The following is a 12884-nucleotide window of genomic DNA, read 5'->3' as shown; positions in this document are numbered from 1 at the left end:
TTTCTCTTACGGTAACATTTCAAAAGTGTTTTCTTCTTTTGTGAACATTTTCTCAACTCTCTCTCTCTCTTTTTCTTTTTTTTTTAAACAAAGGAGTAATCAGGGCTTGAGAGTATCTCAAGTAAGATTTTTAAGACAAAGTCCTGTGTACTACTATTAAATCTCCCCTTTTTACCAAAAGTAAGGTCTATAAGATCTGAGACTAGATTGATTCTCACTAGAATCCCAGAGAAGTACCCTTTCCAGACTGTACTGGAAGTATTCCTTGATTTACTGGAAACACGTGGAAGATCCTCTAAACTCTTTTCCTCACTTACCCAGGAGAGAACATAAAATGTTCTGAGTCATTCAGTGTATTTAGAAAATAGAATGTAGTTTTCTTTTACAGTTGTGTGACTCTTCACCAAGTCTAGTAATCTAGCAGATAATCTCTTTTGGAAGCTTATAAATTCTTTTCAGTGGTCAGAACTATTACATCTCAGCCCAGACATTTAAGACCAGGAGAAACATAAAATCCTGAGTTTCAAAAAACAAATGTCTGCAATTTCCCTGACCTGAAGGCTTTCTGGACCACTTCCAACTGTCCAAAAAAAAGACAGAAAAATCCTGTGATGTAGCCAAATAGGGAGTGAAATTTTAATAAAGACCATGATCTCATAATCTCCGTGAGCATTTTTTATTTATAAGAGACTTGTATCATTAAGAAGAAATTTCTTCACATTTGCAGTCTTGGAATGAAGGAGCAGATGTCTACATTGGACAGAGATGGTTCTGAGCTTCCTATATAACAAGGGTTCTGATTTGATTGAAGATTTCAGTAATAAATAGAAGTCCTTTGGGATTGATTCTAATGTCCTGTCTTGAGCCTGAGGACTCTGTGCCTTGCAGCTTCCAATGTAAGCCAACACTCTGGTTCTAGAGTTCTTTAGACCAGTGGTTCGTAAACTTGAGATCCGTCACTGGAAGACTTGCTAAAACAGATTGCTGAGACCCCCTCCCCAGAGTTTGCTCTTTAGTAAGTTTGAGGCAGGACTCAAAGAATTCATATTTCTAATAAGTTCCCAGACTATGCAGCTGCCAGTCAGGATATGACACTTTGAGAACGAGTGTTCTGCAGTCTTTCCACCCTGCTACAGACTGATTTCATCCTGTCTTTCTGGGAAGAGAGTACTGTTTATCCTTAATTCTTTCAGAATATATCACATAGAATGAAATAGTACCATTATTTGTTTTTATTCATTTATTTATTTTTTGTTACTAGACTGATTAAAATGAAGGGATAGAAAAAATTAAACACTTTTTCCACCTCATGTTCCAATCTCAAATATAGGTTCTCAGATTAACAAAATTTTAAGAAAAATATTACATATAGTGATGTATATAATGTAGTAATAGTAATGTATAATATGTAATGGAATAATGATGTAAGGACAGTAGTAACTTTTATGATATTGTTGTATTTGAAAATTTTAAATATAAAAAGTGTATCAAGTCAGTTGAAAGGTTGCCATCTAAGGTTGGCAACCTTATGCTGGTCCCCTTTAACTTTTATCTTGGGGGACACCTGGGTGGCTAATTCATTTAAGCAACTGACTTCTACTCAGCTCATGATCTTGTGGTTTGTGAGTTCGAGGACCGCATCGGGCTTTGTGCTGACAGCTACGAGCCTGGAGCCTGCTTCAGATTCTGTGTCTCCCTCTCTCCCTGACCCTCCCCTGTTCGCACTCTGTCTCTTCTCTCTCTCAAAAATAAATAAACACTAAAAAAAAAACCAAAAAACATTTTTCTTGGGGTGCCTGATTGGCTCATTCATTCAAGCATCTGACTCTTAATTTCAGCTTAGGTCCTGATCTCATGGTTTGTGAGATCGAGCCCCATGTCAGGCTCTGTGTTGATAGCTGGAGACTGCTTGAGATTCATTCATTCTCATACTATCTGTCTCCCGTCAACCCACTTAAGTGTGTGTGCGTACTCTCTCAAACTTAAAAAAAAACAACAACTTGTTTTTCTTGGTTTAGGAAGCTCTAAAAGTCACTATTACAGATTAAATGGCTACAAAAATTTTGGAGCGGAAAGCAATGAATCCTTTCCCTAGGATGACATTTTATAGACTCCTTGAGATATTTTTATAAAGTCCAATTAGGAAACTCTCTTGTTGGTGTTGGTCCAATATTGATAATTTTTTAAACCATTCACAGGACGGACATTTGAATATCTTACACCAGGTTTTGGGGCTACAGTGATGATGGATACAATCAAATTTCCTAAGAGATCTCACAATCACATGATTTAGTAAGAATATGCTGCTGTAAGGTGCTAGCTATAGAGGTTACCTTGACAAGGTAGATTTTAGTGAAGTAGTAGGAATGGAGGGCAAGATGGCAGTGGATTGAGAAGGGAGTAGTAAATGAGACAGTGAAGATGGAATGGCTATGAAGAAAGGGACAAGAGGGAATACCTAGAGGTTGAGTGTAGGGTACTGAATGAGTCATTTGGTTTTTACTTCCAAAAAAGACCTGAGAATGTTTGTATCCAATGGGGAACCAATCCCTAAGAGATGAGAGGTTGAAAATAAAGGGGAAATAGTCTAAACAGAGTCTAAAATGGAATGACCAAATCCCTGGTATATATTGATAAATTAGCTGTGGGAAGAAAGGGATCTATTCCACTGAACAGAAGGAAAGACTGTTGCTTCAGACAAATTGAGGATGCTTTTGTCTTCAACTAGAGATGAGGTACTTTGCTGAGCATGGTTGGAGCGATAGTATGGTAGAGCTAGAGAAAAGCCATACTGGGAAATGAAAGAGGCATGGGACTAGTGAGCACATAAAAGGATTATTGGATAGCAGGGACATTCCTGTCAAGTTGAAATTCATAAATTTTGTGTAAGAGAAAGATGTCTGAGCTGGAAAAGAAAGAGAAATAAAGGGTTTAGGAGGGGGGTTGCTAATAGAAAATGAAAGGGACAAGATATTTAAGATCTCAGTGTAAGGAGGTACAGAGGATTGAGGTGTAGTGATTTAGTTTAGAAGTCAGAATTGGAATCTTTGTATCAACTTTCTTAATAAACTAGGTTTGGGTCTTGATGAGAAGTCTTTAGGCATAACTATTCTACTTTTGGTCATTGCCTCTTAGTTTCTTGTGGAACATAATAAAATATCTAAGATGATCTTTATTTTTCAGCCATTAAATAAAGTAGATCCTGTTTGTATCTCAGGCTGTCTAAGGCTCTGTTGTTCCAAGTCTTTGCAGAGCTTTGGCTGTAATGCCTCCTCCTGAGCAAGTTTAGGTAGAGAGGTGAGCTCCTGACAGAACACTGTAACCCTCTCCTTGAAATTTAGTACAGTTAATTAATTAACACTTTTTATTTACCTTAGCAAATAGCTCTTACACACTGGTCAGAAAACTTCAGTGTATTTAACAGTCTTCTGAAAGTGAAAGAAATGAAGCCATAGGAACATTGAAGGTTTGAAGTTTTTGTTTTCCCTCAGATTGGAAAACTGAACAATATTAGAAAAAAGAATGCCTTAGATTTCTGAGAGTTAGGAGTCCAAAAGAGGCCTTAGTAGATTAATTATACACAAACAATATAATAGGCTTTACTTTTATTTTTCAGAAAGAAACAGAGTTGAAAATGCCCTTGCCTCATTCCTTCAGCATTAAATTATGCATTTGATGTTAGAGAACTTTGATTGATGCCATAAAATATGCTGATGTGACCTGGTTAAGTAAAGTGCATGGGAAAATGGCCATTTGGAATAGATTTCTTAAGAAAAGTTTGAAATTCCTGAACTTGAACTAATTTGTTTTCCATGGATCCCATGAGGATATTTGCAAAACCAGATGATAGGATACAGTCGGATCCTGTGAATGGCACTAGTTTACAGTTATGTTTTCTGGATCTCTTCCATATGTTGCTTTCTTCTTTGTATTTGACCATGTATGGATACATAGAATTTCATAGGCCAGAAGAGAGGCTTTTATAAAGACTCTTTAAAGTACAGATCTTCATTTTTCTTATGTCGATGAACAATTAAGTTTTTAAACTGATTATAAAATAAAAAGGAAACAAGGAACTTAACATTTAAGCTGGTATGGCATGTGATTAGTATACAACCTATTACTGAAGATAGAAATGGCTTTTGCTTAGTAATAAGGGAACCAAAAATTGGTTTAGAGTAAAACTGAGAGATGATTCATGTAGAACAATTATATTTTGCATCAATTTCTAATATATAGTGCTATGTCATTTAAAAGAATTATTAGGTAAAGAGGTAGTATGATTACTTTGGGTATCTCTGCTTCAGTGACAGTTATCATAAATGAATAACCTGTTTTTATGAAGGAAAGGGAAGCAAATTCAAGATATATCAAGGTGTTGCATTTGACCAGATTGTCCTTTTTAAAAATTTTTTTTGATATATAATGATAAATAAATAACTAGACTGTCCTTAAACTAAAGGATAACCAGTTTTATTTTTATAAAATACGAACTTTGTAAGCCACTTGACATAGTAACACTTTTTTTTTTTTTTTTTTTTTTTAGTTTTGTTAATCTAACACTGATGAGTCTGATTATGTCATCATTTTGCCTTCCTTATAAGGGTAACCTGGTATCAGACTACCGGTATTATCTTAGCTTTGTGGTATGAAAAGTGGTCTCCTGTGCAGTGCACATCCATTGTTGATACTGAAAATGGTCAGAAAGTATTAAGAAGCCTATTTATTGATGTTTACTTTTTTAATCTAGAGAGAATTAATGCTGTTAATATTTACTAACAGATTTCCAATTGCATATATTTGGTAGATAAATAAATATATTTGGAATGTTCACAATTTTCACTGATCCTTTCACACAAGGATTAAAGCAGTTTAGTAAAGAGCATTGGTCTAAAAGATAAGACATTTGCCTCTTATTTGTGTAAAAGATTAGAAGTCCCTCCATGGACTTGCAAATCTCGGGCAGTGTTTTCAGTTTCAACAATTTTTTTACATGATTCTTTTTAACAAAATAACTTGATTGCTATAGACCTGCACTGCCCAATCCAGTGTCATTAAGCTGCATGTGGCTATTTAAATTTAATTCAAATTAAATAAGCATTGAGCGCCTCAGTTGTTCTAGTCACACATCAAAGGCTAAGTAGCCATATGGGCAAGCATCTACCGTATTGGTCAGTGAGGATACAGAACATTTGCATCATCTCAGAAGGTTCTGTTGGACAGTGCTGCTACAACCTTTCCTGCTCAGCAGTCTTAATCTCAGTTCCATGGTCTCTTCATACCTCAGCTAGCCTCTGTAAGAAAATGCCAAAAGGAAATGGAAAGACATAATTTCTGTAAGTCTGAAAGGTACACCCAACTTTCTCTATCTAGAAATTAGAAATTTTCCTTTCCAAACTATTTGCAAAGGTAAATAGTTGAAGTTGCTTTTCACATGTTGATGATTACATTTTCCCTTAGGTCTAGAAGTACTTAATTCGTATCATCTTATGGCAGTTAACACTCAAAGTTTGAGTCTAATTCTTCCCTCTTAAATTAGCCTATCAAGGTAGCTAGGGCCTCTAGTCCTAGTTAGCCCCTGATATAAATGTACATTGGGGGTGCCTGTGTTGCTTAGTCAGTTGAACGGCTGACTCTTGCTTTTGACTCCGTTCATGATCCCAGGGTTGTGGGATCCAGCTCCATGTTGGTCTCTGCTGAGCATGGGAGCCTGCTTAAGTTTCTCTCTTTTTCTCTCCCTCTCTCTCTACTTCTCCCCCCGCTCTCCCTCGCTTGTATATGTGGATGCTCTCTCTCTAAAAAAAATTAAATTTAATTAAAAAATTAATAAAAATAAATGTACATCGAATGAAAGCCTGTGTTTTTTTCTGGGGCGGTTATTCCCCTTTTCTGTTTAAATCCGTGTTTACTTTATCTAGCAGCAGCATATGCCCAAGATGAATGACTTACATGTTCTGAGACACAATTTGGGGTACAGAAAATCTTAGATTGCAGGAGGAATTGTTACTGTTCAAGTCCAATGCCCTTTCTCAAATAGAACATTTTAACAAATTGTAAAGTGAACCAAAGATCTTAATCAGAGTTAGTAGGATATTTTGTTTTTTTCAGTGCCTAGACTTTTTCTGATCACTTTGGCCTAAATGTGCAATATGTAACATTTGAGAAGAGAATTGGATCTTAACCATAACATAAACACAAATGTAAATAATTATGGCCATGCTGAGAAAGATTTGGGAATGGTAGTAAGTTCACTTGAGTAATTGGTTTGGACCAAACTAGATGGAGATAGTTCAGAAAAACATCTTCTGTAAATGGTAGATTAGGTGTACTTCTCTGATTAATTGCATTTGATTTCTATGAATTACTGAATCATTCAAGCACAATGTTTATTTCTATTATTAGAACACATGTTAGATCATATAGGTATTGTGTGGCTTTAGTAGGGACTATTACTATTTTATCAGTTTCCATTTTCCTTCTTTATGGTCTATAAGCTATAAACCTACTACTTACATACGTGCCTTTCTTTCAAGTAACCAGGATTTCTAATATCTTCAATAATTGATTTTAAAGAAAATGTGGGTAGATTTAGTTTGCAGAAAATTTCCCATTTGGTTTTGATTTATGCTCATCTCTCTGCTTCTTACCTTGTAGGAAACCACAGGTGTGATATGTGGTATTTAATATCTGTACCAATGAATCTTACAGGTGGAACAATCTAAAGTTTTAATCAAAGAAGGTGGTGTTCAGTTGCTGCTCACAATAGTCGATACCCCAGGATTTGGAGATGCAGTGGATAATAGTAATTGGTAAGAAGGGTTTGTCATCACTGCTTTACATTGATTGAATTTAGGGTATTGGTTGTTAGACTTTTTCTGCCTAAGATTTTTAAACTTCTTATCTTAGCAGAGATCATTGAACTTTTTAGTGATAGGACTTGAGTTCTTATACCAACTTTGCCACATGCTTGACAGTGTTACTTAACCTCTTTGAACTGATTTCCTTTTCTATAAAATGGAGGTAATACCTATCATAGAATTATTTTGAAGACAAATTCTAAAGCAACATGGATACAAAAATTCTCATTATACGGAAGTTAAATCTTCATTTTCTATAATTTTATCTACTTACTGTGTATATTATTTTCTATCCCATCCTAATTTAAACCTGATTTTAAATGTTCCTTTTCTTCATAAGTCATAAGTTAAGAAAACATGCATGGCGTTCTATTTGGAAATAGCATTTTATAAACAATATTTATCTTTGTTTTGAAGTAAATTTCTGTTAACTTTTAAAACACTTAAATAAGTTCATCATGAAGTTTTTGTATTATTTAAGCTTTTAATTTGAAATGCAAAACTCTGTACTTACCAATGTAAATAATATAATTTGGTTGTGTTTTGACTCTAAATAATTAATTTTCTTTCATTTGGAAAGTTCAGAAATAATGAGTCAAGATTTATCCAAGGTAATAGCTACTTGTTTTTGAATCAATATACATAGAATAATTTGAGATATCTTTCACTGGTTCGATTGGTTTTGACTATTTAAAAATATTAATTACTGTAACAGTCATCAGTTGTACCTTCCTATGTAGAATTGCAACTTAATTATTTTATTTATCTGCTTTTTGTAGCTGGCAGCCTGTTATTGACTACATTGATAGTAAATTTGAGGACTACTTAAATGCAGAATCTCGAGTGAACAGACGTCAGATGCCTGATAACAGGGTGCAGTGTTGTTTATACTTCATTGCTCCTTCAGGACATGGGTCAGTACCTTGATACTTCTGATAACCTGCTGATGTTTCTTATGACTGAACTTTATTTTAGTTATTCATATCTCTGTGGAGTACATTTAAATATATCAGTTATAAAATCCCAAATTCTATATAAAAATGACTTCTAGAAAACACTTTGGGGGCACCTTGGTGGCTCAGTCGGGTAAGCATCTGACTTCAGCCCAGGTCATCATCTTGTGGTCCATGGGTTCGAGCCCTGGGTCCAGCTCTGTGCTGATGGCTCAGGGCCTGGAGCCTGCTTGGGATTCTGTGTCTCCCTCACTCCCTGCCCCTCCCCCACTCAAGTTCTTCTCTGTCTCTCAAAAATAAACGTTAAAATAATTTTAGAAAAGCAGTTTGTAAATCCTAGATAAACTGATAGTAATCTTCTTTGTTCATGGATAAGGCTTTTTCTTTTTTAACCTGTTCATAAGGAACAGTGTTTCCATTATGGTTTAATGCTTCAGTGTGGCTAATTTAGCTTCCTTTTGGCCACTCTGCCACAAATTGAACTACCGAATAAGGAGAAGGAGCTATAAAAATTAGCTTAGACAAATTTTAAGAAACTTCAAAGATGTTTTTACTGTGAATCTGCTAGAAAAGGTTAAAGAAAGGTTAAGTACCAAAGTTCTTGTGTGCCATTTCTTCCTTCACTAAATTTCTTTGGCTTCTGTTTCACCGTAGCTATCACAATCATATTGTTTAAGTTTCATATCATCAGAGCTAATCTTTTACTTATTAGGAGTTAAGATACAAGTATCTTATATTCATTTCATCTGATTATTCTTTTGTTAATATGGCTAGCCTATAATCTTTTTTTTTTTTTTTTTTTTCTTTTGGTACTTCCTCTGTCACCTGAGTAGATACATATGTCACTGTCGTCTGCAGATGTTTGTAATTACTCTCCTTCAATCTTTTTCTTTGGATAGATGACTTCCTGTAGCTCAGCCACCTGATGCTCAGAGCCACTATCCCTCTACCAGAAGGAACTGGAATATTATATAGCACCAGACTAAAAATAACAGTACATTATCTGACACCCAGATTACAATGGTATAAACCAGTTTCTTCATGAGAGTACTTTTCTCCTCTCTTTTCTGCTTCTTTCTCCACCTTTTTCCTAGATAGGTTAATGCCCAGTATTCCTATCATGGTTGAGCAAAAAGTCTGAATTATGTAGTTAACCATTTTTGCATTGTCAGATTGTAGTGAAAAATATTTCTTCTTTTATTTCTAGTATTCTTCTATAGTGTTCTTTGAGGTTTACATATTGTATAAAATTGATTAATCAACTTAAAAGGCTCAAAAAAAGGTAATCTCAAAAATATCACACATTGTGGGGCATCTGGTGTCTCAGTCAGTTAAGGGTCTAATTTTGGCTAGGTCATGATGTTATGGTTCATGAGTTCAAGTCTCCATCTGGCTCTATGCTACAGCTCAGAGTCTGGAGCCTGCTTCCAATTCTGTGTCTTCCTTTCTCTCTCTCTGCCCCTCCCCTGCTCACATTCTGTCTCTCTGTCTCTCAAAAATAAATGAATGTTAAAAACAATATTTTTTTTAAACCAAACACCTGTATAGCCTTTTATGAGTACTTGCTAGCTTCTTCTTGATTTATGTATTTACTTTTTTTAATCATTAGTTAACTTGTTAGGGCTTTTTCCTGGAAGACCACAGAGTAAAATCTTAACCTGCAGTTTATTTTTATTTTTTTACTGTGCAGTTTAGTCAACAGAAATTTGTCAGTTTATATCCAGTTTTATTATTTTAGATCCTTTGGACTCTCTCCAAGATTTAGCAATTCTCATGAAATCACATTCCTTCTATCTCTAGGGGAAAGTACATTTCTTAAAATTGCATGGGAAATAAGATTAAAATTTTTTTTTAATGATTCAAACGATATATAGTAGCTTTGGGCCATTTCATATTTGTCACAAGGGATGGGAATTCAGAAATTTTATTTTTTAGGTGTAAAAGTGTGCTTTTTAATAGTTTCTCATCTTAACTATTTTTAGACATGGAAGAAAGTTTTACCCCTTGGTATGTGCTACTGTGGATTAAGTTAAAGAATAAAACACTGAATTTTATGTAGAGAGTTCCTGATAGGCTCACTACAGACTGAAATTCTAGGTAGACTAATAGATGAATCAGGACCTTTCTGCCTAATCTGGGTAGTCCTTTTTTGAGGGATCTTGTTATGGAGTAATTATAAATTGGTCCAACATTGTATTTTCAGTGGCCCCCACCTCACCCCACCGAGTGTTGTCACTAAGTGACTAGTTTGTGATTTCAGGAATCATTTCTTCATTGTCTTTGTTCAGTGAATGGTAATTGCTATTAAATTTAAAAATTGACTTGGAACTTGAATTCTAACTTTTGAATGCTGATTGCCACTTAAAAAAATCAATTTCATTTAGTGAGTTTTCTATAGAAGTTTTTTTCCCTTAGAAATATATGTATGTGTATATTAAATATTTGTCATTTGCCCTGTAGTCATTTTATCTTGCTGTAGGCTTTGAGGTTAAATAGTCTTTTCCCTCTAATATGGGTTTATCTTCTAGAAATTCTATAAAGGACTTTCCATTGTTTAAAAACAACATTTAAAAACTAAATTTCTTGGAAAAGATGACCTGAAATAAAAGTAAATGGACAGAGGAAAATTTCAACCAGAATGTAATCTACATGTGAACTAAATGTTTTCTACTGTTGACATTTTGTAAGCTTCTGAAATTTGTATTCTAATTTTAAAGGGCAGAAGGGTTTTATCGGGGCTTTTATAAAGATTTTACCTTTTTTCCCTAAAGTTTAAATTTTAAATGTTCTTTGGCCTTGTTTTATATTTAAGAAGTTGACTTTACCAATTTCCTTGTCATGGTGGTTTTTCAGTGTCTTTCTCTTTAAAAGTTGAGATAATAAATATTCAGCAAGTGCTGTTTCAGTTTTAAATAGAAAACCTTGTTAACTTAGATTTTTATTTTAATATTTTGTATTAAGTGCTCTTCAGATGTATTAAAATTTCAGAATAACTGAATTATTTTGTTACTGGTTTAATGAGGTAGTATTGACGGTAATTTAAATTTGTCATGAGTGTAATCTGGAAACTGAGCCACAAAAATTTACAAATCTGAGATTGATCGACTGGGCCATGGTTTTTATATTTAGTGTTGTATGTAATGACTGATGAAAAGCAGCAAGACTTAAAATTTTTCAGAGTTAGGTAGGTTCGTCATTCACTGTCACTACCACAAAGAGGTATAGTATTGTTTATTATTTGTTAGTAAAAAGAAATACCTCTTTAGTCTCTGGGTCCCTGCTCCCCCCAACTAAACAAACAAACAAACAAATAAGTAAGTAAGTAAATAAATAAATAAAATGTACATTTAACTATCATACTTTAAGAGAACTCTAACAAGGACTTTATCTTTATAATGTTAGTAAAATTCATAATGAAACTAGATCTTCATTCTATTTTTGTTATGGTTTGTGAGTTAAAGAATACCAATTTAGAATGATATTTCTAAACAGAATACTCCCATCATCTTCATTTATTTTTGTGGAATATCGATTTTTACTCTGTGGTCTAGATGTGAGGAATTTCTTCGGTTTTTATTTAGGTTATTCGAGAACGTAGGGAAAATCACAGGGTCTTACTTTTTTGGTCAACAGATATTTGGTCACCTTCTCAAGTGACACTGTACTAGGTGTTGGAGATACAGATGAATGAGACAAACATCTTGCTCTTAACAATCTTCTAGTGAGAAGATGGGGAAAACAAATACACATAATTGGCAAATTAAGTGTTGGACCTCTAGAAGATGACTAGGGTTAGATCAGAGAAGGATCCCCAGAGGAAATGAGAGTTGTAAACCAAGGCCTAAAGGACCTATAGGAAAAGGAATTAGGCAAGCGAAGTAGAAGAGGATGGGAGTGGAGAGTGTTTCAGTCAGAGGCAGTAAGCCAGTCACCAGTGGTCAAAGCATGGTTCTTTCAAGAAATCATGGGAAGTTCAAAAAGGCTAGTATATTACAAGCAGGAGATAGCAAAAGATGCTAAGGGATCTAAGAGATAAGAACAGCCCGAGAAGCTCTGTCTTCACAGGTCTTGTAGGCCACACTAGCCAAGGAGTCTGGCCTTTAGTATGGTTTTCAGTCAGAGAAATGACTCATTCAGATTTAAATTTTAGAAAGGATTTTCTGACTGCAGTGTGCATGGTTTGGAGGGAAGCCGGATGTATTTTAATAGTAGCCCATACCAAAGGTCTTAGTGGCCTGACCCAAAGTAATATATTTATTTGTTCAGCAGATCTTGAGGAATCTTTGGGGGTGAGAATTAGAAGGAGGAAGGAATCCTGGGTTTCAGCCAGGAGTAATTGGATGTATTGTACTGTGATACCATTATCAAAAATAGAGAGGAGAGAAGAGGAGGGAAATCTGGGGGTTCAGATGAGCTTTAGACTTTGAGGAGCCTAAATGGGATGTCCAGGTTGTGTTTCCACTGGGTAAACACAAATCTGGAACATAAAAATGAGATCTCGGCTGGGTGTGAAAATCATCACTGTGGTTGATGATAAGCATACAGAATGTAAAGAGAGTAGACTATTCTGAGGAATATAACACTTAGTAGAGACTAGCATACAGAGAAAATCCTTAAAAGTACCCTTAGGGAACAGCTTGTGGAAAGGTAATGTCAGATGCTGCATAAATTTAAAAAGTAATGGTAAACACCACCATATTTAGGAGTTACTGATGTTAATCATGTTAGCAGCATGGAAGTATTTCATGACCTTCTTGAAAGTATAACAGCAAAGTGGAAGCAGCAGCCAGATTGCAGTAGATAAAAGGGATGATGAAGATGAATCTCTTTTGAGCATTTTATCTGAGAAATAAAGTTGGCAGCAAGAACTGACTGTGGGGCTCAAAAGGACAATCCTTTTTGTTGGAAAACAGATTACCCAAATTTTGAGTAGTATGTATAGAGGCTATTCTAGGAAAACCTGTTAGGAGCTTTCTCTGGTTTTTCTAATTCCTCTTTAGAGCCCAAACCCTATGACCATTGTGTTCAAGGGCCGGAGTCAAAGCCTTCTTAACCACTTTGATGCTTAATGAGG

The 12884-nt window shown here is 34.9% G+C and overlaps 1 protein-coding gene across 1 annotated transcript in view; it reads left to right on the top strand.

The window, feature by feature from the left end:
- SEPTIN7 (septin 7) overlaps positions 1-12884 on the top strand; it is a 78342-nt gene that overhangs the window by 35752 nt on the left and 29706 nt on the right. Inside the window, exons 4-5 of the mRNA XM_077775333.1 lie at positions 6709-6809; positions 7637-7771. Coding sequence (XP_077631459.1) covers positions 6709-6809; positions 7637-7771 — 236 coding nt within the window. The remainder of the gene's footprint in view (positions 1-6708; positions 6810-7636; positions 7772-12884) is intronic.

The sequence above is a fragment of the Crocuta crocuta genome, unplaced genomic scaffold, assembly GCF_008692635.1.
Source record: "Crocuta crocuta isolate KB4526 unplaced genomic scaffold, BGI_CrCroc_1.0 scaffold197, whole genome shotgun sequence".
Classification (NCBI taxonomy): domain Eukaryota; kingdom Metazoa; phylum Chordata; class Mammalia; order Carnivora; family Hyaenidae; genus Crocuta; species Crocuta crocuta.
This window is presented reverse-complemented; position numbering and strand designations above follow the sequence as displayed.